At 37.2% G+C, this 21,965-nt stretch overlaps 1 protein-coding gene across 1 annotated transcript in view; it reads left to right on the forward strand.

Annotated features, from left to right (window-relative positions):
- SETX (senataxin) overlaps window positions 1–21,965 on the forward strand; it is an 86,156-nt gene that overhangs the window by 46,209 nt on the left and 17,982 nt on the right. Inside the window, exons 11-17 of the mRNA XM_012639832.1 lie at window positions 8,467–8,640; window positions 10,998–11,230; window positions 12,463–12,630; window positions 13,174–13,330; window positions 19,355–19,456; window positions 19,644–19,759; window positions 20,887–20,958. Of these exons, the coding sequence (XP_012495286.1) occupies window positions 8,467–8,640; window positions 10,998–11,230; window positions 12,463–12,630; window positions 13,174–13,330; window positions 19,355–19,456; window positions 19,644–19,759; window positions 20,887–20,958 (1,022 nt within the window). The remainder of the gene's footprint in view (window positions 1–8,466; window positions 8,641–10,997; window positions 11,231–12,462; window positions 12,631–13,173; window positions 13,331–19,354; window positions 19,457–19,643; window positions 19,760–20,886; window positions 20,959–21,965) is intronic.

The raw sequence follows: 21,965 nt of genomic DNA on the forward strand, positions 1-21,965 counted from the left end.
TTAATATCCCATAGAGCAAGTCTTCCTACCTTGTTCCATTTTGCGTGCCTTGGCCCTTTGCATTTCCATATAAATTTTAGAGGAAAAAAGTAGAAATTTGGGGAGAATTGACATATAATACTGATTTTCTAATTCATGAATAAGGTATATAATTTAGGTTTAATTTTTCTCAATGTTTTATAATATTTTGTGGAGAAGTTTTATATATCTTTTAGTTAGTTTTCTTGTCATTTGTAACTGTGTTAGTGAATATCTCCAAAAAATAAGGGCTTGGGAAAAAATTCATAATCATACCTAAAAGGTTAACAGTAACTCCGTTCAGTGTTCAAATTTCCAATTTTCTCATAAACAACAAATTTTTTCTGTTTGTTTGCATCACGATCCAAATTGGGTTTACCTGGGCTGGGCATAATGGCTCACGCCTGTAATCCTAGCACTTTGGGAGGTTGAAGCGGGAGGATCACTTGAGGCCAGAAATTCAAGACTAGCCTGAGCAAGAGCGAGACCCCGTCTGTATAGAAAATAGAAAACCAGGTGTAGTGGCTGCGCACCTGTAGTCCCAGCTACTCAGGAGGGAGCCCAGGAGTTTGAGGTTGCAGTGAGCTGTGATGACGCCAATGCACTCTTGCCCAGATGACACAGCAACACCCTGTCTCAAAAAAAACCAAAAGAACAAATTAGGTTCACCCAATGACATTGGTCAATAGGTCTTTTTAAACTATAATTCTTCATTTTTCACCCTTTGTAATTTATTTATTGAAAAAATTGGATTGTGTATCTTACAGAGAGTTAGTCATGGTCTGGACTTTGCTGATTACATCCACTTCTTGGTATTGATAATGTTTCTCTCTCCTCTGTGTTTCTTGTGAATTGATAGTTGAATCTGGGGTTAATTAGATTCAGGTTAAATTTTTATAAATTTTTTTTTTGGCAAAACTATTTCATAGTACCTCCATCAGCAGGTACATGATTATCTTGTTTCTTTTTGTGATATTCACAGCTCTTGGTGCTCAATGCCTAGATTCATTAATTCATTAAAGGAAACAAAATGGTGATATTTTAATTTGATCATTTCTTCATTAGCTGGAATACTTCTATAGAGAGAAATTTCTCTACATCTACTATTTGGTTACTCAGTAGTATAGTTTTATAATAAAGGAAAGATAGAATAAATACTTGACCTTTGACCAGTTTTCAAAATGACTCGTGAGCTTTAAAAAAAAAAGAAAAAACTACGAATGCATGGATTTAAATATACTTGTGTTTCGATCCATGGCAATCGGCTCCTTCTTGTTGGCTCTCCTGGGATATGTGAACAGAGCCTTACTAATCTTTGAGAGTTTTCTTGCTGTCTGTTATCACAGGAGGTTCCAGGTTTATCTCATACATTTTCCTATTCCATGTGTGAACTTGTAGTTTTCTTGAGGTGCCTTGGTATCTTTAAGTTGAAAATAAAAATTCAAGTCCGATCTGGGCATACTATATCCTGTTAGCAAGTAATATACCTAAACATAAAGATACAGAAGGATTTTAAGAAAAAGGTTGGAGAAAGACAACCATGTAAACCCAACTAAGAAAAAGCTTGTTCAGCTTTGTTAATATCAGACTAAATAGACACTAAGGTAGAAAGCATTATTTGAGATAAAAAGGGAATATTTTATAATGATAAGTTCACTTCAACAGAAGATAGGACAATTCTGCATGCATATATACCTAATAAAAAATATAAATAGCCAGACATGGTATCGTATACCTATAGTCCCAGCTACTTGGGAAACTGAGGCAGGAAGATGACTTGAGCCCAGGAGTTTGAGGCTGTAGTGCACAGTGATCACACCTGTGAAAAGCCACTGCACTCCAGCCTGGGCAACATGGCAAGACCCTTGTCTCTAAAAAAAAAAAAAAAAAATTAAAAAGTATATATATACACAAAAATATTTTTTAAAGAAAGACTGATAGAACTAGAATATACTTTTTATATGTATGTGACTTTTGAGCCATTAAATCAACAAAGATCAATAAAAAGGCAAACCTTAAAATGAAATACAATAGAAATAAATAAACCTAATTATGTATTAAATTTGTACTATAACCCACTGAGGAAAAAAAGAATTAATTCAAGTACTTTTAGAACATAGTACCCTGACATACAACCTTAGTGAGATGTATTCTAAAAACAAGAAGAGCCAAGCGTGGTGAGCCATGCCTGTAGTCCCAAGCTACTCTGGAGGCTGAGGCTGGAAGATGAGTTGAGCTCAGGGATTCAAGGTTATATTGAGCTATGACTGCACAGCTGTACTCCAGCCTGGGTGACAGAGAAATACCCTGTCTCAGAAAAAAAAAAGAAAGAAAGAAAGGAAGAATGAAAAACAACAGCAAAAATTTATTTATGAGATTTTTTCTTGGTAGTACAACTTGCTTGGTATTAATAGTTCTTAAATAGAGCAAATGTGTAAATTGATGTTGTAAGGAGGTAGGGTTACCTTATTATGGGAGTAGGGAGATGAATGGAATAAGGCGATGAAGAATCCTGTGAGGTTAGGTTTGAATTGGAAGAATTTTCATTTTGAAATAATTTCAGACTTAAAGAATTGCAAAATCGGAGTTCCCATACAACTTTCAGCAAGCTTCCTCAAATGTTAACATCTCACATAACCATAGAACAATGATCAAAACCAGAGTTTAATGTTGATACAAGCTAAGAACTAATTAGACTTTATTTCACCAATTGTCCCACAAATGTCTATTTTCTGCTCCAGGATGTAATCCAGGATCACAAATCACATTTAGTTGTGATGTCTTCTTAGTTTCCTTTGGTCTGGGACAGTGTCTTAGTCTATCTTTGTCTTTCATGACCTAAATATTTTTAGAGAGTACTGTCTAGTTACTTTGCAGAATGTCTCTCCATCTGGGTTTCTCTGATGTTGTCTTAGGATTAAATTCAGGTTTTGCACATTTGGTAAGAAAAGCACAGAAGAAGTAATGTGTATGTTATACCAAGAGGTGCATGATGTGATACATATCTCATTGCTGGTGATGTTGACTTCAATTACTTGGTTAAGGTGATGGTGTCTCATGTTTCTCCAATGCAAAGTTTCGTGTTTGTAATCAGTAAATATCCTGTTTCTTGTCTTTTTCTTTATTTCTTCTTGTTTCTTTTTATTTTTGAGTTTTTTGTTCAAGATAGTTTTTATATCTCACAAATGAATGGCTAAGTATAATTTAATTCTGTGTTCTTTTTCTTCCTGGTTGTTGTTTGAGGGAGAATTTTCATCAGTATGTTGGATCTCATTTTCTGTTTTTTGGTTGTTTTTTTTTTGTAATATTTACATATAGATTTATTAACTTTTTCTATTCATTTTTGGGGTGAGATGGTTTACATGATTATAAGTTGAGTGGCACCCTTTTCTGTAAGTGTAGCAAAGTCTCCGGGTATTGTAATATTTTAATGATACGTGTGTGTTTTCCACCTTTATTTTTTTTAAGACAGTTTCTCGCTCTGTTGCCCAGGCTGGAGTGCAGTGGCACAATCATAGCTCACTGTAACCTTGAACTCCTGGCCTCAAGCAATCCTCCTGCCTTGGCCTCCCAAAGTGCTACGATTACAGGTGTGAGCCACCGTACCTGGCCATGTTCCACTTTTGAGGGTCTTTGCAGGACCCTAAATTTTCTCCCTTTTTACTTCTACCTACATTGCCTAGTTATAAAAGGGCAACTCTCCATTCTTTTTCTTTTTTATCCCTCAGATTTCCTGCCAGTTCAGATCATATATACTTTTAAGATGCTTCCCTGTATATTGTGTTCTGATTTCTGTCAACATGCTCCTTTAGTATGTTCGCACTAGAGATTGTCTGACCCTTCTGGTGGTGCTGCAGAGTTGTTAGCTCCTTAGCTCTCTGTTTCACCCCCTCACATTTCTTCGCCTGCTCTTGCTCACCACACAGCCTTGAATGATTTAGGAGTGTGAGTGTTCCCTTGCTGCAATTTGGTGTTTTCATATTTCTGGCTTACACAAATTTGGACATTACCTATCATATCCTTTTGTGTCATCTTATGTTTTTCTTTTTATTGCTTTGTAAAAGTGGTTCTCACCAGGGGTGTTGTTGCTCCCTGGGGGACATTTGGCTCAATATACAGAGGTATTTTTGGCTGTCACAACTGAGGGTTGGGTGGTGGGGGTTGCTACTGGCAGGTCAGTTCTGCCAAGATTGCTGCTGTGTGTTATTTTTGGAAGAAATATTTTGTGAGATTCACTGTTTTCAGGTAATGTATGCTATTTTAAAATTATCTTTTTAAAAGTCAACTTTATGGAAGTATAACTTACTTAATAATAAAATTCACTCATTTTTCTAATTGAGGTGAAATTCACATAACAAAATTAACCGTTTTAGAGTGTACAATTTATTGGCATTTAGTACATTCACAGTGTTGTTCAACCATCACTTCTGTCTAGTTCCAAAGTATTTTTGTCACCTAGAAGGAGACTCTGTACCCATTAAACAGCCACTCCTCAACTCTCCCCTGCCATCCTCTGGCAACCATTAATCTGCTTTCTGTCTCTGGATATTTCATATAAATTGAATCATATAGTATATGACAGTGGTGTCTTACATACTGGTTTTCGTCCATGGTTCATGGCTTATAACTACCATAGTCCTTGTTACAATGTTGGAGCACTTTAGACCTCAAGAAGGAGAATCTCTCTGACCATCTCCATTCCCCCTTTCACCTGCCCAAGGCAGGACTCTAATCTGATTGTGGGTGAAAAGACCCTGATTCCAGAGAGGGTCCTGTCTCATACCCTGGAGGAAGAAATGTTTCAGAGAGAGGCTGAAAAGAATCTAAACAGACAGGCTTTGCTGAGTTTAGATTATGCACTTTTGTCCAATCACATTTCTACATGGTTGTGAATCATGCATATGTAATGAAGCCTTCATAAAAACCCAAGTGGACTGGGTTTGGAGAACTTCCAGATAGCTGCACACATGAAGGATCCGGGAGGGTGGCACCCCAGGGAGGGCATGAAAACTCTGCACCACCTTCCCCCATACCTCGCCTTACCACTTCATCTGTACCTTTATAATAAATTGGTAAACATAAGTGTTTCTTTGAGTTCTGTGAGCCGCTCCAACAAATTAACCGAACCCAAAGAGGATCCCCAGCTTGAAGCTGGTCAGTCAGAAGCTTTGGAGGCCTGGACTTGTGACTGGTATTGTGGGGCGGGGAGCCCTGTCTTGGGGACTGAGCCTTCATCTTGTGGGATCTGACACTATCTCCAGATAGTGTTGGAATTGAATTAGAGGACACCCAGCTGGTGTCTGCTGCTTGGTGTGTTGGAAAAACCCACATTTGGTCACAGAAGTCCTCTTCTGTTTTGATTGTTATGGAGTTTAGAGGAAAGCACAGTTTGGGGAGTGTTTTTCCCAAAGCAGTGACCTTTCATGTCTGGCTTCTTTCACTTAGTATAATGTTCTCAGGGTTCATCCATGTTGTAGCATGTAACAGTTCTTCTTTCCTTTTTTTTAAATGGAAAAAGCACATAATATCAAATTTACCATGTTAACCATTTTAAGTGTACAGTTCAGTAGCGTTAAGTGTAAGTTCATTCCTTTTTATGGCTGAATAATACTCCGTTTTATGGATGTGCTACAATTTACCCATTCATCAATTGGTGGACATTTGAGGTTTTTTCCATCTTTCAACTCTTGTGGAAATTCACTCATTTTATGTGCACAATTCAACAAGTTTGACAAATGTATACATTTGTGTATCTACCACCTCAATTAAGATATAGAGCATTTCCATCATCATAAAAAATTTCCTATGCTACTTTTTGGCCAGTGCTCTTACCCCTTCCTTCAGTTACTGACCAGTTTCTGTCATTGTTGTTTGCCTTTACTAGAATTTCATAGAAATGGAATTCTACAGTATGTAGTCTTTTGTGCCTAGTTTCTTTCACTTTAACATAACGCTTTTGAGATTTGTCCATGTTGTTACATGCATCAATAGTTTCTTCCTTTTTACTGCTCAGTATACCAGTGTTTGTGTATATACATATTACAGTTTGCTCATCCCTTCACTAGTTTATTACCTTTGAGTTGTATCCAGTTTGGGGCTATTATGAATAAAGTAGCTATGAACATTCAAGTGCAAATCTGCATGGACATGTTTTATAGTCTCTTGGGTAAATATCTAGGAATGATGAGATTGTTAGGTAGTATAATAAGTGTATGTTTAACTTTATAAAAAGCTGCTAAACTGTTTTTCAAAGTGGTTGTACCATTTTGTATTCCCATCAGCAATGTATGAGCATTCCAATTGATCCATTACCTTGTCAACACTTTGCTTTGTCAGTGTTTTTAATTTTGGCAATTCAAATAGGTATACAGTAGTATGTCATTGTGATTTTAATTTATTATGCTTTTCTGGAATGGCTAATGATATTGAGCATCTTTTCACAGACTTATTGGCCATTCTTATATCCCCTTCATATTTCTTCTATTTTTAGTTGGTTATTTGTCTTGTTTTTGAGTTGTGAGAGTTCTTTATATATTCATAGAACAAGTTATTTATCAGATTTATATATTGAAATATTTCTTCCTAGTGTGTGGATTGCCTTTTAATTTTTTGAACAGTATCTTTCTAAAAGTTTTAATTTTAATGTTATCCATTTTTAGTCTTTTTCTTTTATGGTTCATGCTTTTTTTGTCCTAAGAAATGTTTGCCTAAGGCTACAAAAATTTTTCTCTTACCGCTTCTTCTAAGTTTTACAGTTTAATTTTCATGTCTATATTGATGACCTTTTTTTTTTTTTTTTTTGACACCCAGTGCCATGACGTCAGCTTAGCTCACATCAACCTCAAACTCCTGGGCTCAAGCGATCCTCCTGCCTCAGCCTCCCAAGTAGCTGGGACTAAGGCATGTGCCACTACGCCTGGCTGATTTTTTCATTTTTATATTTCTAGTTGCCCAGCCAAATTTCTTTCTATTTTTAAGTAGAGATGAGGTCTCACTGTTGCTCAGGCTGGTCTCGAACTCCTGAGCTCAAGCAGTCCTCCCGCCTCGGCCTCCCAGAGAGCTAGGATTACAGGTGTGAGCCACCACGCCTGGCCTTGATGACCATTTTTTAGTTTATTTTTGTATATGATTTAATGTAAGAATTAAGGGGCTTTTTGTTTTTTTAAAAAAATAGATACCCAGTTTTAGCGATACTTGTTGAAAAAACTTTCCTTTCCCCATTGAATAACCTTGCCACTAAATAACCTTGGCACCTGTATCAGACCTTGATTGCTGGCGTATTTTTGGACACTGTTCTGTTCTCTTTATCTGTATATCTGTTTTACACCAATACCACACTCTCTTGATTATTGTAACTTTATAAGAAGTGTTGAAATCCTGTAGTGTTAAGCCTTCTAGTTCTGTTCTTTTCTAAAAAGTTTCTTTGTATTATCATATAAATTTTAGAATTAATTTGTCAATTTTTATAAAAATGCCTACTGGTATTTTAACTAGCATTGCTTTGAATTTAAAGATTAATTTGGGGAGAGCTGACATTTTAACAGTATTGAGTCTTAGTCCTTGAATTTAGTATATTTCTCCATTTATTTAGGCTGTCTTTAATTTCTCTGAGCAGTGTTTTGTATTTTTCAGGGTATAGTGCTGGATTTGGTGATTGGTACTGAACTTTGTTTTATGCCATTGCTTGCTCTATTTTCTCAGTCCCATTTAGTTTATGACTATCTTTTCCATCTTGTTTGAAATGCCATTTCAAAATTCTTATATGTACAGTAATGCATTACTTACATTCTGAGAAATGTGTTGTTAGACGATTTTGTCATTGTGGGAATATCATAGAGTTTACTTATGCAAACCTAGATGATACAGCCTACTATACCCCTAGGCTATGCAGTACAGGCTATTGTTCCCAGGCTACAAACCCCCTGCAGCGTGTGTACTGAATACTATAGACAACTGTAACACAATGGGAACTATTTTGATACCTAAACATAGAAAAGTACAATAAAAATACATAGAATATTATAGTCTTATGGGACCACTGTTGTATATGCAGCCCATCATTGACTGAAATGTCATTATGTATCGCATGACTATACTTGGATCTGTTTTTGTATTTTCTCCTGGGATTTTGAAAGTGGGGAGCAGACAAGAAAGTCTCTTGATTAAAAACCAGAATATATGTTTAGGAAGGAAAGTGTATTAGCTACTTTTCAATATTATGATTTTTCTCTATTTTGCCTTTGTAGCAGTTTTTAAGAAAAGTTTTATAAATCTACAATTGATATTTTAAATTTTTGATTGGATTATATTGCCATTTTAAAGTACATGCAAAGTCCACTAGTGCTATATACTTTTGAACTTAAGTGCAAGGGTTTAATTTCTTTCGAGTTAATCTTATTTAAAATAATTCTGTTAGAGTTGTATAAATTTTGACTTTTTGTTTCATAGTTTATCTGGAGGAATGTGAACTGGCTAAACAGCTACATCCAAAGGAAAATGATTTGGTGTTTTTGGTTCCTGAGAGACAGAACGGAGAGAAGAAAGATATAGAGAGAAATTGCATGCAGGATCTCCATGAATATCATTGTGGTTATGTTCACAAGTTTCGCCGCACTTCAGTCAGTAAGTAAATAACGAGACATTAACAAGAAATCTATCAGATATAAGCTCATCTTCTAATTTCCCTCAAAATTGTGTTTTACCAGCCATGTATTTGACAAACATTTATGAAACATGTTTTTACTGTGTGTCGACAACTTGTTATTCAGAGTCCCTTTCCTAGTTTTTCTAGACTCATCTGGAAAGACCCCGTATTTATTGCTATAGCCTTATGATTTAAAAGCTTTCTTTTGTAATGTCCTCCTCTTCTGGTACATTCCTCTGTCTGTCATTGTGTTTGCTATAACCATCTGTTAACCACTTGCAAGCCATCTGTTTGTTATATCTGAAATCACATCCCAACCTTGGTCTTGTGGCTAGTTACTAATGAGAACATAAAACTCATTGTAAGGCAGCTTGAGGAATCTACTATTTTATTTATTTATTTATTTTAACTTGGACAACTCTGGAAGGAATCTGCTGTTTGCATCACTGCCATTCACTAGATTGTAGGGACTTTTCTCCCTAAGGTAGTGTAATAACAAAAATGTTACAGGTGTGAGTGGCTCAGGCCTGTAATCCCAGCACTTCGGGAGGCCATGATGGGAGGATCACTTGAGGCTAGGAGTTGGAGACCAGCCTGAGCAACATAGTAACACCTCATCTCTACAAAAAAATAGAAAAATGAGTGTGCCTGTAGTCCCAGCTACTTGAAGGCTGAGGCAGGAGAATTGCTTGAGCCCAGGAGTTTGAGGTTGCAGTGAGCTATGATGACACCACTGCACTCTAGCCTGGGAAACAGTGAGACCTTCAAAAAAAAAGAAATAGGAATAAAGCTCCTTAGGGCAACATTATACTGCATTATAACAGGTGTGCTATGTTTGTTAGCATAAATAGAGCTTAATTCTTTTTGTAGAATGCATGTAGAAGAGTTCCAGCAGGGATATATGGCTTATTCTGTGCTTTTGGCTCTTGCAAATGATAACATTTGCCAAATTTATAGTTCTGAGGCAGTCTCCTTCCCTGAACTACTCATGGATCAAAACTATCTATCTGATATCTCAATTTGGAGACCTGTTGGATATTTCAAACCTACTAGTCCAAAAGTAAACACTTGATTTTCTGCCTGATATATGCTCTTCCTTTAGTCTTTCCCATCTTGTTAAGTGGGGCCTCCGTTTTTTAAGTTGCTCAGGCCAAAAAGCTTGGGATCAGCCATGATCCTTACTTTCTCTCACACCCTACATCTAATTGATGAGCACATTCTCTTAACTCATCCTTTGCAGTAAATCCAAACTTCAGTCCCCACCTCTGCATCCTGGCGCAAACTATCATTCACTTTTACCTAGATTACTGCAGTAGCCTTGTAAGTGGTCTTTTTGCTTCTGTACTTTTCCCATTGCAGTTTTTTCTTTGTTCTGCAGTAAGAGTGATTCTTTTAATGTGTAAGGTAGAGCTTGTTACTTCCCTACACATAGCTGCCCCATGGCTTTCTGCCTGCCTCTGAATAGTGTCCAGAATCATTACTGTGGTCTGCAGAGCCCTATAAAGTATAGGCCCAATTTAATTCTCTGAGTTGCTTAGCATTCTTCTCCCTATTTTTCCTTCCAGCCATATTGGCCTTCTCCCTGTTCGTAAAGTACTTCTGACACATTTGTGCCTTAGGATCTTTGTGGTTGCTGATTCTCTGCCTGTGGCACTCTTTCCCCCTTGCTGAGGACACAGTGAGCTCCCTTATTCACGTCTCTACTCCAGTATCACATCGTCGGGCAGCCCTTCCCTGACCAGCCTGTCTCCCTCGATCCTCCATCACTTCCTTGTCCACTTTCTCTGCTTCCTCATAACATTTATTGCCATCTAACATGTTTATTTCACTATCTGTCTCCCTCTTCTAGAAAGTAAGCCTCCAGAGGACAGAACATTCCCTGGTTCTTAGGAGGCATTCAATAAATACTTATTGAGTGAATTTTTAAAATAATATACCATACAAAAAATGTAAGTTATAAAATACCTAGCTCTGAATTATCTTTTTTTTTTTTTTTTTGAGACAAGGTCTCACTCTTTTGCCCTGGCTAGAGTGAGTGCCGTGGCGTCAGCCTAGCTCACAGCAACCTCAAACTCCTGGGCTCAAGCGATCCTTGTGCCTCAGCCTCCCGAGTAGCTGGGACTACAGGCATGTGCCACCATGCCCGGCTAGTTTTTTCTTATATTTTTAGTTGTCTGATTAATTTCTTGGGGTCTCGCTCTTGCTCAGGCTGGTTTCGAACTCCTGAGCACAAACAATCCACCCACCTCGGCCTCCCAGAGTGTGAATTATCTTTTTAACTGAACAGCATTATTCACTGGTAACTGAAATTGCTTTTTCTCCTTCTTGATAATAGTGCGTAATGGGAAATCTGAGTGTTCCCTTTCCATCCAGACTCAAGATAACCTGCCAGCCAATTTAAATGAGCTTGTGAAGTGTATTGTAATCAGTTCTCTGGTAACTACGCAAAGGAAGTTGAAAGCCATGTCTCTCTTGAATGGTCGGAACCAACTGGCTAGAGCTGTTCTAAATCCAAACCCCATGGACTTCTGTACAAAAGATTTACTGACTACAACGTCTGAGAGAATTGTGAGTGATAAAAAGAAAATTTTACATCAGGATGTTGAAGCATCATATTGTTAGCTACTGCATACAACAAAGACACTTTCACTGTGAATGCACAGTTTAGTGCTAAGTGTTCTTTAATATTGCAGAGTATGTAATTAGGTTGGTCAGCTTACCTCAGGAAAAGGTACAATACAGTAGAGTTGAAGGTATGCTGGAAGAGCATCGTTAAAATCTTAGGTCAGCATCCTACTTAAATGTTAATTAGCTGATAAAGTTCAGGAGTAGGAGTCTCAGGGTTAGTAGTGTTAAATTTGTATTTGAATGATTGATGGAGAATTGACTGATAATGTTGCAAAGGCAAAGATGAAGTTGTTATCTTGTGTGAACCTGTGTTTTTCACCGTAGGAGCAGTATATAAACTCCAGGAAATTAACAAAGAGAAAGGCAGAAGAAAACTAATATTTTTTGAACCCCTATGGTGTGCTAGGCTTTCGTGTGCTTTGTCTCAGTGAATTCTCACCTTTTTAAAGGAATCCTAGATTTAATGAATAGCAGAGACTAAGACTTAGAGAGGTGTTAGGAGTTTATTAACCTAGTTTGTAATTTAACTTGAAGTTCAGGCTAGGCATGGGAGTACAGACTCATACCTGTAATCCCAACACTTTGGGAGGCTGAAGCAGGAGGATCACTTGAGCTCAGAAGTTCGAGGTTACGATGAGCTATGATTGGGCCACTCTTCTTCAGCCTAGGGGACGGGAGCCAGACTCTATCTCTGGTAAAAAAAAAAAAAAACAAAACTGAAGTTTAGGCTTAGATCTGACCTTGAAATCCATGCTTTTTCCACTGTATCACATTATGTTAGGAAAGAAATAGTCTTGGAATGTTTTTATTGTCCAAGGAGAGAATTAACTGAAATGGAAAGAAACAAAGAGTAAATAGAAGAAAAGTATAGATCATTAAATGCAGTTTGTTGTGGTCATCTTTGTAAGAATCACAAACAAAAATGTAGATGTGGTACTTGTAAGTATTTGAAGCCTACAGGCACTAATCAGTAATTAGTAAGTAATTAGCATTCCTTCTAACACTGAAAGTGGTTTTTAGATCAAAAGTCACTTTGAGGTCTTACCTGACCATAACCAAAGCCTTTGCCTGACATAGATTGGAAGAAATTTGAATGGATGTTTTTCATTATCTTCCTCTCATGTGCCACTACAGAAAGAACAACTCATTCTCATAAATATCTTTTTATATAGATTGCCTACCTAAAAGATTTCAACGAAGACCAAAAGAAAGCGATAGAAACTGCATATGCCATGGTGAAACAATCACCATCAGTTGCCAAAATCTGCCTAATTCATGGACCACCTGGAACAGGAAAATCAAAAACTATTGTTGGCCTCCTGTACCGCTTGCTGACAGAGGTAGGTGTGGGTGAAGGCACTGGTGCTGTGGACTGGGCACGTCATTGTACTTCACTTGAATTAACTGACGTATAAATAGGTATTGAAGTGCCTTTTCCCCTTTTGTGTATATTTTCAGTACCATGTAGAACTGCATGAGAGAGAAGAATAGCAGAGAGATGGAAGGTTCTCAGTACAAAGAGTAGAGAACACTATCTTGTGTGAAAAAAATCCTAAGGACTAGAATATTGGTCTTTAGGCTTCATTATAGGTTACATCTAAGGCCAGGAAACTCTTGAATGTATTCCTGGGCTATGTTTTGGTTGGATTGAGTACTGATTAAAGTGAGTGGTTGGTAAAGTAAGACTCAAAGCAGTTATAAAATTTTATGCCAGAGTAATTTTAATATCAATGTGAGATATAAATGCTTTTATTTATTCTAAATTTTATTATGGGAACTTTCAAACATACATGGAAGTGAAGAAAAACTGTAAAACTATGTAATAGAGTTCATCATTATTTTTTGTGTGTTTATTTGTTTGGTATGTGTTTGGCAAATTGTAGAACCAGAGGAAGGGGCATTCAGATGAAAACTTCAATGCCAAAATCAAACAGAACCGTGTCCTTGTGTGTGCACCATCCAATGCAGCTGTGGATGAACTTATGAAAAAAATTATCCTCGGATTCAAAGAAAAGTGTAAAGACAAGAAGAATCCTTTGGGTATGATACTTACATGGATTTCTAATTTCTTTTTCTTTTCAGTGTTTAGTGTGAATGGCTTTAAATGAGAAAGAGCAAACCAATCCTGGCAATAACTTCTACTTGGGGCTGTGGCCCATGTGTACTTGTTGATTCATTTAGCACATATTTTATTGAGCATTTACTTGATGCCAGGCACTGTACCAAGTACTGATTTTTTAACAGTGAAGCCTTCAAGGAGACATACAGTCTAATGAGGAAGAAGGCAGGTCAGTGGACAATTACAGCATAGAGTGGTAAGTTCCATAACAGGGTTAAAATGGGGGATGTTTCCAGATACCTCAGAGGGGCCCTTGATTCAGTCTTGTGAGAACTAGGGAAGGCTTACGGAGGAAATGATGTAGAAGATGAAACCTGAAGAGCAAGTAGGAGTTAGCCACAGGAAGTGGGGGAGGTGATGGAGGGAGACTTGAGCAGGGATTACTAGAAGTAAAAAGGACCAGGACCAGAGAACCTTGAGTGGTTCAGTATAACTAGAATGTAGTAAGCTCCACAAAGGCAGGGGTTTGGATTGGTTCACTGCAGTATCTCCAGTTCCTAGAACAATGCCTGGCTTAGCAGAGCTTGGATGACTAAAAAGTCCTAGCACATTAGGGAGTGGTGAACGTCGAAGCTTTCAGTAAGCATGGGCCTATATCGTTTGTAGTTCCTGAGTGCTTCTTACCATGTGTCAGCAACCCTTGAAGTAATCCTGTGAACTAGGTGTTGACCCTCCTATCTGTGTTGTATAGGTGGGGAAACTGAAGCTTAGAGATGTTAAATGCACTATAGGAATGACTTTTTCCAGCAGAACTGGTGAAGAGCATTACTACAGATGATGCAGGACACTTCAGGGAAGATGGGAAATTATTTCTATTTACTTAACCTTAACACTTTTCATACAACTCATTTTGGGTTATGACTTTGTATTAGACTGCTTTCCTAAGCTCATATGTCTTGTCTTCCCTGCCAAATTTTATTTTCTATAAGGATACCTGACAGTGCTTTTTATCAATTAGGATTAGATTTGGTTGCAAGTAATAGATACTCCAAATACAGCGGCTTAAATGATAGAAGTTTCCTTCTTTTTTATTCAGAAGCACAGAGGTGGGCATTTTGGGACTAGGACCAGAGTTACTGGTTTGGTGACTCTGCTTCAGAGTCTTCGGATACCCAGGCTCCTCCTATCTGTTGCTCCACCATGTGTGGCCTCCATTTCTTAGTGTGCCTCCTGGTCAGGGATAGCTGCTCCAGCTTCAGCAAGGGGGAGAAAAAGATGAAAGAGGAGGAAAGGGAGCATACTAGCCATATTTTAAGGAAGAATCCTAGATGCTGCCAGTAGCATCTCTACCTATATTCTCTTGGCCACACTCAGCTACAAAAGAGGCTGGGACATGTCATCTTTATGCTGAGGGATCAATGCATTTTTCCTTTTAACTACATATGTGTTACCTACATGTAGAATCCATTTGTTTTTTAATACCTACAGTACATTGTCAGTCTGCAGCTCTTTCCACTTGCCATTCATTACGTTTGTGAAATTGATGATTTTATGTATTATTAACTGCTAGAGGGTGTTTCATTGTATGAGTGCACAATTTATTCATGATCCATTGATAATTTAGATTCTTTTCAATTTTTTATTATTTCAAATTTTATTATAGTGAACATTCTTATAATTGTGCATGTTTGTCCAATCAGGTATAAAAATGCTTACTGCCATAGATAAATGAATTGTACTGTGTAATACTATGTAACAGTTAAAAGGAGTACCCTAAAGCACAACGTTCTTAGTCATGTCTCTGGCATATACATGCAGCTTTCTAGGGCAGTGCTTCTCAAATTGTGGATTGTGACCTACTAATGCAGTGGTCCCCAACGTTTTTTGCAGCAGCAACCGGTTTCATGGAAGACAATTTTTTCATGAATGGGAGGAGGGGCAGTGCAGAGCTCAGGCGGTGAGGCAAGCAATGGGGAATGGCTGTGAATAACCGATGAAGCCTTTCTGGCTTGCCTGCTGCTCCTCTCCTGCCGTGCACACCCCCCCCACACACACACCCATTTCCTAAGTTTCATAGAAGACAGTTTTTCCAGGACATGGGTGGCTGTAGTCTGTGGCGCAGTCCCTAACAGGACACAGACCGGACTGGTACTGATCCATGGTCAGGGGGTTGGGGACCACAGTACCAATAGATTATAATATCAGTTTAGGGATACCAGGATCAGCATACTTTAAAAAGTTATAATACAACAGAAGAAAATAGAAAAGAACAGAGTATAAGCAGTGAGGGTAAATACAGGTTGAGTATTCCTAATCTGAAATGTTCAAAAATCCAAAACTTTTTGAGTGCCAATATGATGCTTAAAGAAGAAGTGCTCATTGGTTTATTTGAACAGTTCAGATTTCAGATATTTGGATTAGGGATGATCACCTGGAAAATACAATACAAATATTACAAAATCCAAAATATCCAAAATTTGAAACACTTCTGGTCCCAAGCATTTCAGAGATAGGGATACTTAACCTTTATTGTTTTGTGAAATTTGTTTCAGTTGTATGTGCGTACGTGCACACACATGTGCTGGGTTTCAGTGTAAAGTGTACTTTATAATACAGGTCAACGTTAGAAAGTGTTTGTAAAAACACTGGTTTCTAGCATATGTCCAGAAGTGAAAATGGGGAGTTGAAGGTTTTGTACATATTTAGTTTTCCAGGTAGTGCCAAATTGTTCTTGAAAGTGGTCGCACCATTTTATACCTCTAAGAGCAGTCCCTGTGTGGTGTGCAGTTTTATTTTTGTTTTGTTTTTGCTTCTTCCCTGTTCTTTTTTTTTTCGAGACAGTGTCTCACTCTGTTGCCCGGGCTAGAGTGCTGTGGCGTCACCCTAGCTCACAGCAACCTCAAACTCCTGGGCTCAAGCAATCCTTCTGCCTCAGCCTCCCAAGTAGCTGGGACTACAGGCATGCTCCACCATGCCCAGCTAATTTTTTCTATATATTTTTAGTTATCTAGCTAATTTTCTTTCTATTTTTAGTAGAGACGGGGTCTCGCTCTTGCTCAGGCTGGTCTTGAACTCCTGACCTCAAGCAGTCCTCCTGCCTCGGCCTCCCAGAGTGCTAGGATTACAGGCGTGAGCCACCACGCCCAGCCCCTTCCCTGTTCCTTTCACACGTTGGTGAGGTTTTGCTTACCTGTTCTGTCCCTGGCAGCATGAGGTTAAGCACCTTATTAGGTGTGTTGACTCTACAGCAGGGTCAGGACTAGGATGAGGCAAGTGAGTGTCCAGGTTGGATTTTTAAATTAGAGAGCAGTGATACCTTCTGTGAATAAAGAGAGCTTTTTCTTGTTTTTCACCACTTTCATTTTCACTTCTTTTTACTACTTCTAGTGGTCCTGGGTGTCCTTTAAGGAAATGCCTCAGACATCTCCGCATTACATATGTTGTTTCCGGGTTTTGTATTTTTATATATATGTATACATATATATATATATATCCTTTATCAAGTTGAAGAGTTCCTTTCTCATTAAGAGTCCTTATCATAAATGGGTGTTGAATTTTATTGCATGCTGTCTTCCATTGAAATAGTAATGAAGTTTTTCTTTAATCTGTTACTATGGTAAATTACAGTGTTTTTCTGATGTTAAAATAGCTTTAATTCCTAGAATAAGGTCAACTTGATCTTGTATTATTTTTAACACATTGCTAAATTGCTAATGTTTTATTTAGGACTTTGAAATTAGTATTCATAAATGAGGCCAGTCTGTAATTTTTATTTGTCCTAATAGCTTTGTCTAGTTTTAGAATTGAAGTTACGCAGACTTTAAAAAATGAGTTGAGAATTTTTTTATTTGTTGGAATGTTTTGTGTAAGACAGATTATCTGTTTCTTGAAGGTTAATTTGTTACTAGTGTTGTTTTATTTTGTATTTTTTGTCTATTTTTTGACAGAATTGGTACATATTTATTTACTGTTTTAACATCATTAGTAGTTACATCTGTCTATGCAAGTTTTCTAGTTTTGAATGAGTTTTGCTAATATTTTTTTAAGAAAAATTTCTACTTCAACTAAAGTTTTTGTACATAAGCATAAAATTGTTCATTGCATTCTTATTTTTAAAAATCTGAAATGTATTTGTGGTTGGATCCCCTTTGTCAGTTTCTGTGTTATATATTTATTCCCTAAATCTACATGTGTCACAGGCCTGTGGTTGGAAAGTATGAGGAGAGAATTTATTTCTAACTCAGCTGAGTCCGGGCCAAGATAGATATACTTACTTCTCATCTGCTTCTTCCAGGCACCTTTGCTTTCTGGTGGACATTAAAATCCAAGCCCCCATTATAGAAATTTCTGTATTTTTATTGGAATGGTATTAATAGTTTCATCAATGTAGACATTTGTCAGACTCATAGAATTAAAGATTTTTAAATCTCTTCATCTTACTGGATATAAATGATACCTCAGTAATGCTGGTTTAAAGAGCAAAACACACCTAGCACGCAGACACTGATCAACCCTCACCTCATACCCTGCTCCCTCAGGGTTGCCACAGCAGCCCAGGAGCCTTCAAGTCCAGTTTTTCTGTCTTTCTCTCTTTGGCCTCAAGGAATTTCTTACGTTCTTCTAAGCTCACCCTGCAATGTAAAGGATGTCTGTTATAATTTACAGAACATTTCTTGATATTTATAGTGAGTGAGTTTCCAGGTAATCTCTCATCCATGTTTCTGGTAGAAACACAGTGAGTTAAGCAGTTTTTTGTTTATTTTATTCTTTTAGAGACAGGGTCTCGCTCTGTCACTCAGGCTGGAGTGCAGTGGTGTGATCATAGCTCACTGCAGTGTGGAACTCCTGGCCTCAGACAGTCCTCCCACCTCAGCCTCCTGAGTAGCTGGGACTACAGGAATACAGGTGTGTGCCATCACGCCTGGCTAATTTTTTTTTATATAGGCAGGGTCTGGCTATATTGCCCAGGCCAGTCTTGAACTAGTAGCCTCAAGTGATCCTCCTACCTCAGTCTCCCAAGTTGCTGGGATTACAGGGGTGAGCCACCACATCTGTCCAAGGTAAGCAGTTTTCAAAACCCTCAAGTAAATTATGACCAGAGAGGTTGGCCTCAAATTTAGGAGAACGAGCTGAACTAGGATCAAAAATATGCAGTAGATAACTGTAAACATAAGCCATTCATTCAACATATGTTTATTGTACTTAATTATGTGCACTGGTATGTTCTAGGCAGGGACCAAAACAAAATATTCTTTTGGGACTTAACAGTGGAAGGAGATTATAAACAAATTACTATATGATATGTCAGATTGGGATAAATACTGATAAAACTCTGCAGGATTGCTATAATTTAGCCCAGTGAGGCAGTGGGAAATTTTTAGATTAAATAATAACATGTGATCTGAAATAAAAATTAATGGGCAGGTTAAATGGTGTTTGTAGTTGCTAGAATTACTGTACTCAAGAACTTCTGTCACCTGTGTTCCTTGGATTCCGGAGTAGCAATGTGATGTGAAGCATAGTTTCAAAGATTTCGTACTGAATATTGTGCAAAAAAGGATTTGATGGTCAAATAAGATTCTGTTTTGGAAATTAAAACACATTGTATTATATAAGTCCTTGAAATATTCTGTGGTTAAGAGAACTGCTTTATTTATTTAAATTCACCATTTGCCAAATCTGTTTTCCTATGGGATGTTCTATAGAACAGACTTTGAAAACATTAGTATAATAGACTCTCAGCTCTGCAATGTACTATTTATGTGACCTTGCTAGCTTTTATTAAGTAAAAATGATAAATACTTGCCTTACAGGGTTATGAAGAATATCTGAAATAATGTATAAGCAGTCACCTGGGTAGTTGCTGGCATCTAGTTGATTGACAGTTCATGTTAACTCCCTTTCTCTGATTGTTAATATATTTTCTTAGAAATAGATATTATGTAGAGAGACAGGATATATTAGCAGTGTCCTTATTAATTTTTAAGTATGATTTTTATCAACAGGAAACTGTGGAGATATAAATTTAGTACGACTGGGTCCAGAAAAGTCTATTAATAATGAGGTTCTAAAATTCAGTTTGGACAGCCAAGTTAACCACAGAATGAGTAAGTACATACTAGTGTTTTCTATATTTCCTTTCGTATGGTAGAAAATCACTTGGGTACTAAAGGTAATTTGGAGACCCCAGAAATAATCTAGCTTTGGAAACTAGTTTTCCTTCTCATTGTGTTTGTGTTTGTGTGTGAGTTTGTTCAAATTAACATACAATTTTTTATTTTTTATTTTTATTAGAAAAAGACTTACCTTCTCATGTTCAGGATATGCATAGAAAAAAGGATTCTCTAGATCATCAACTAGATGAGCTTTCTCGTCAGCGAGCTTTGTGCCGAGGTGGACGGGAAATACAGGTATCTAAACATTTCTTAATATTCTTTAGATAATAACTCATAGGTATAAAAACTAGCTGATGAGTATGTGATGCCCTTCTTTTATTAGGGAATGGCAGAATTCATATATAAAACTATGTACTAAAGTGGTATGTCTTTATATCAGGTGTTAGCAAACTTCTTTATAAGGGCAAGTTAGTAAGTATCTTAGGCTTTGTGGGCTATATGGTTGGTCTCTGTTGCAGCTACTCAACTCTGCTTTTGTAGCGTGAAAGCAGTCATAGATAACACATAAACAAATGGATGTGCCTGTGTTGCAAAAAACTTTATTTAAAAGAATAGATGATGCGTTGCATTTGGCTTGTAAGCTATACTGCTTTATATTAAAGCTATACTAAATTTATTAGGTATCTTTCAGGTGTAAGTTAAAGAAACCCAGTTCAAATTAGGTTAGACAAAAAGGGAATTTTACTGACTCATATACCTGGAAAATCCAGGAGTATATTAGCTTCAGCATGGGTGGATGCAAAGGTTCAAATGATATCATTTCTCCACTTCTTGATTGATTTTTTTCTCTGTGCCAGCCATTTCTTCTCCAGGAGAAAATAAGTATCAACATTTCTGGGCTCTATAATCCCAGCTTAGAAACCCCATGGGGAGAGAAGGTCTCTCTCCCAGCATCCATGCCTCAATTCCAAGGAAGGACTTTGATTAGTCCTTGGGTGGACAACCAGTTCTAATCTCTGTTTTTAAGGGAGTAGGTGCCATGATTTGCCAGACCTGTATTATAGGCCCATCACTGTGGCCAGAGGAATGATTGGGGTGTGATTGACAGCCTTATTTGAACCACCTAGAAGTTAGTGAAGGAATGATGTTCCCAGGGGTTGCTTGCTAAGCAGACAAATAGCATACATGCAATACATATGACATAACTGAATCTTACACAACAATACAGAAAGTGTGTCAGGACTTTACTGGTAAAGAGAAAACAAGCTGGGTTAATAAGTGTTTCGTTGGTAAAATATAGGCTCACTCTTAAAATGTGAGGCAGTCCATTGGAAAGCATTTTAAAAGGCTTGATTTTACATCTCTAGTCTTAAACAAAAGGCTTGGTTTAGTTTTAATGATGGCATTCCAATTTTTTCTAGAGGCAAGAATTAGATGAAAAAATTGCCAAAGTTTCTAAAGAAAGGCAGGAACTTGCTTCTAAAATTAAGGAGGTAAGTAGTTCACCTATAGCATTGTGTTGATGTTTCTTTTTTTATTTAATTATGAAATAGTTCAGACTACCTATGGACTTTTCTCAGTTACACTTTAAAATGTTTATTATGAAAAATTGCAGACATCTATGGAAGTGGAGAAAATGGTGTAATTACATTTATTTACATTACATTTGTTTCTTTAACCTAAGAATAAATTCTTAACACCATCTGAGATTTTAAAGAAAGAAGTGATTATAAATTATCTTTTTTCTGTTTTAGGTCAGGAAAATATTTAAAATCCCTCTTATAAGGTGCTCTGTTTCTGCTTTCCACCCATTGTAGAAACCAGTTATAATAATCAGATAGTTAGTGAAAATAGGTTTATGGGTATTTTCCCTATTAAAAAGAAAAAAAATCACCTGTGTGAGCTTTAGGACGAAGAGGGTAACTGTGGGCTTTCCAGTGATGGTGGGTAGGATTTGGGATAAGAAAGTACAGCACTTTTTTTGTTTGTTTTTGCAATCCGTGGCTTAGAGCATTAACTCTGTATTTGTCTTTGATCATCAGAATCCTGTAACGTGTATAGCTTTTCCCCAGTATTCTTTGGATGTAAAAATAGCAGATAAGGTTTAGACTAAGTGAAGCTAGACTGAGTCAAATGTATGTCATGATCCTCAGAATGCAGCCCTAATCAGACCAAGCAAGGTTGGGGAGGGAGGGTAATTGTAACCAGAAATGTGTTACAAGTAGTTTTGAGCTGAGGTTTTTCTCTTGAATTGTATTATTAGCCTTCTCTATATGGCTAAATAAATACAATTAAATTTAATGCATATTTCCATTAGCAGTTTGTTTTTATTTAAACTAAAAACTATGTGAAAGCTCTTTATTAAAATTTTAAACTGAGTGCAAAATCTTCTCAGATTTAATGATGTTCACAAGTGTTGTGGTTTTTGCTGCTCATTACACACGTTCTGTGGACCATTGACTTAGTCATGCTTGGCACTTTTACTCACTAGATGGCTGAG

Source organism: Propithecus coquereli, unplaced genomic scaffold (genome assembly GCF_000956105.1).
Source record: "Propithecus coquereli isolate 6110/MARCELLA unplaced genomic scaffold, Pcoq_1.0 Scaffold142, whole genome shotgun sequence".
Classification (NCBI taxonomy): Eukaryota; Metazoa; Chordata; class Mammalia; order Primates; family Indriidae; genus Propithecus; species Propithecus coquereli.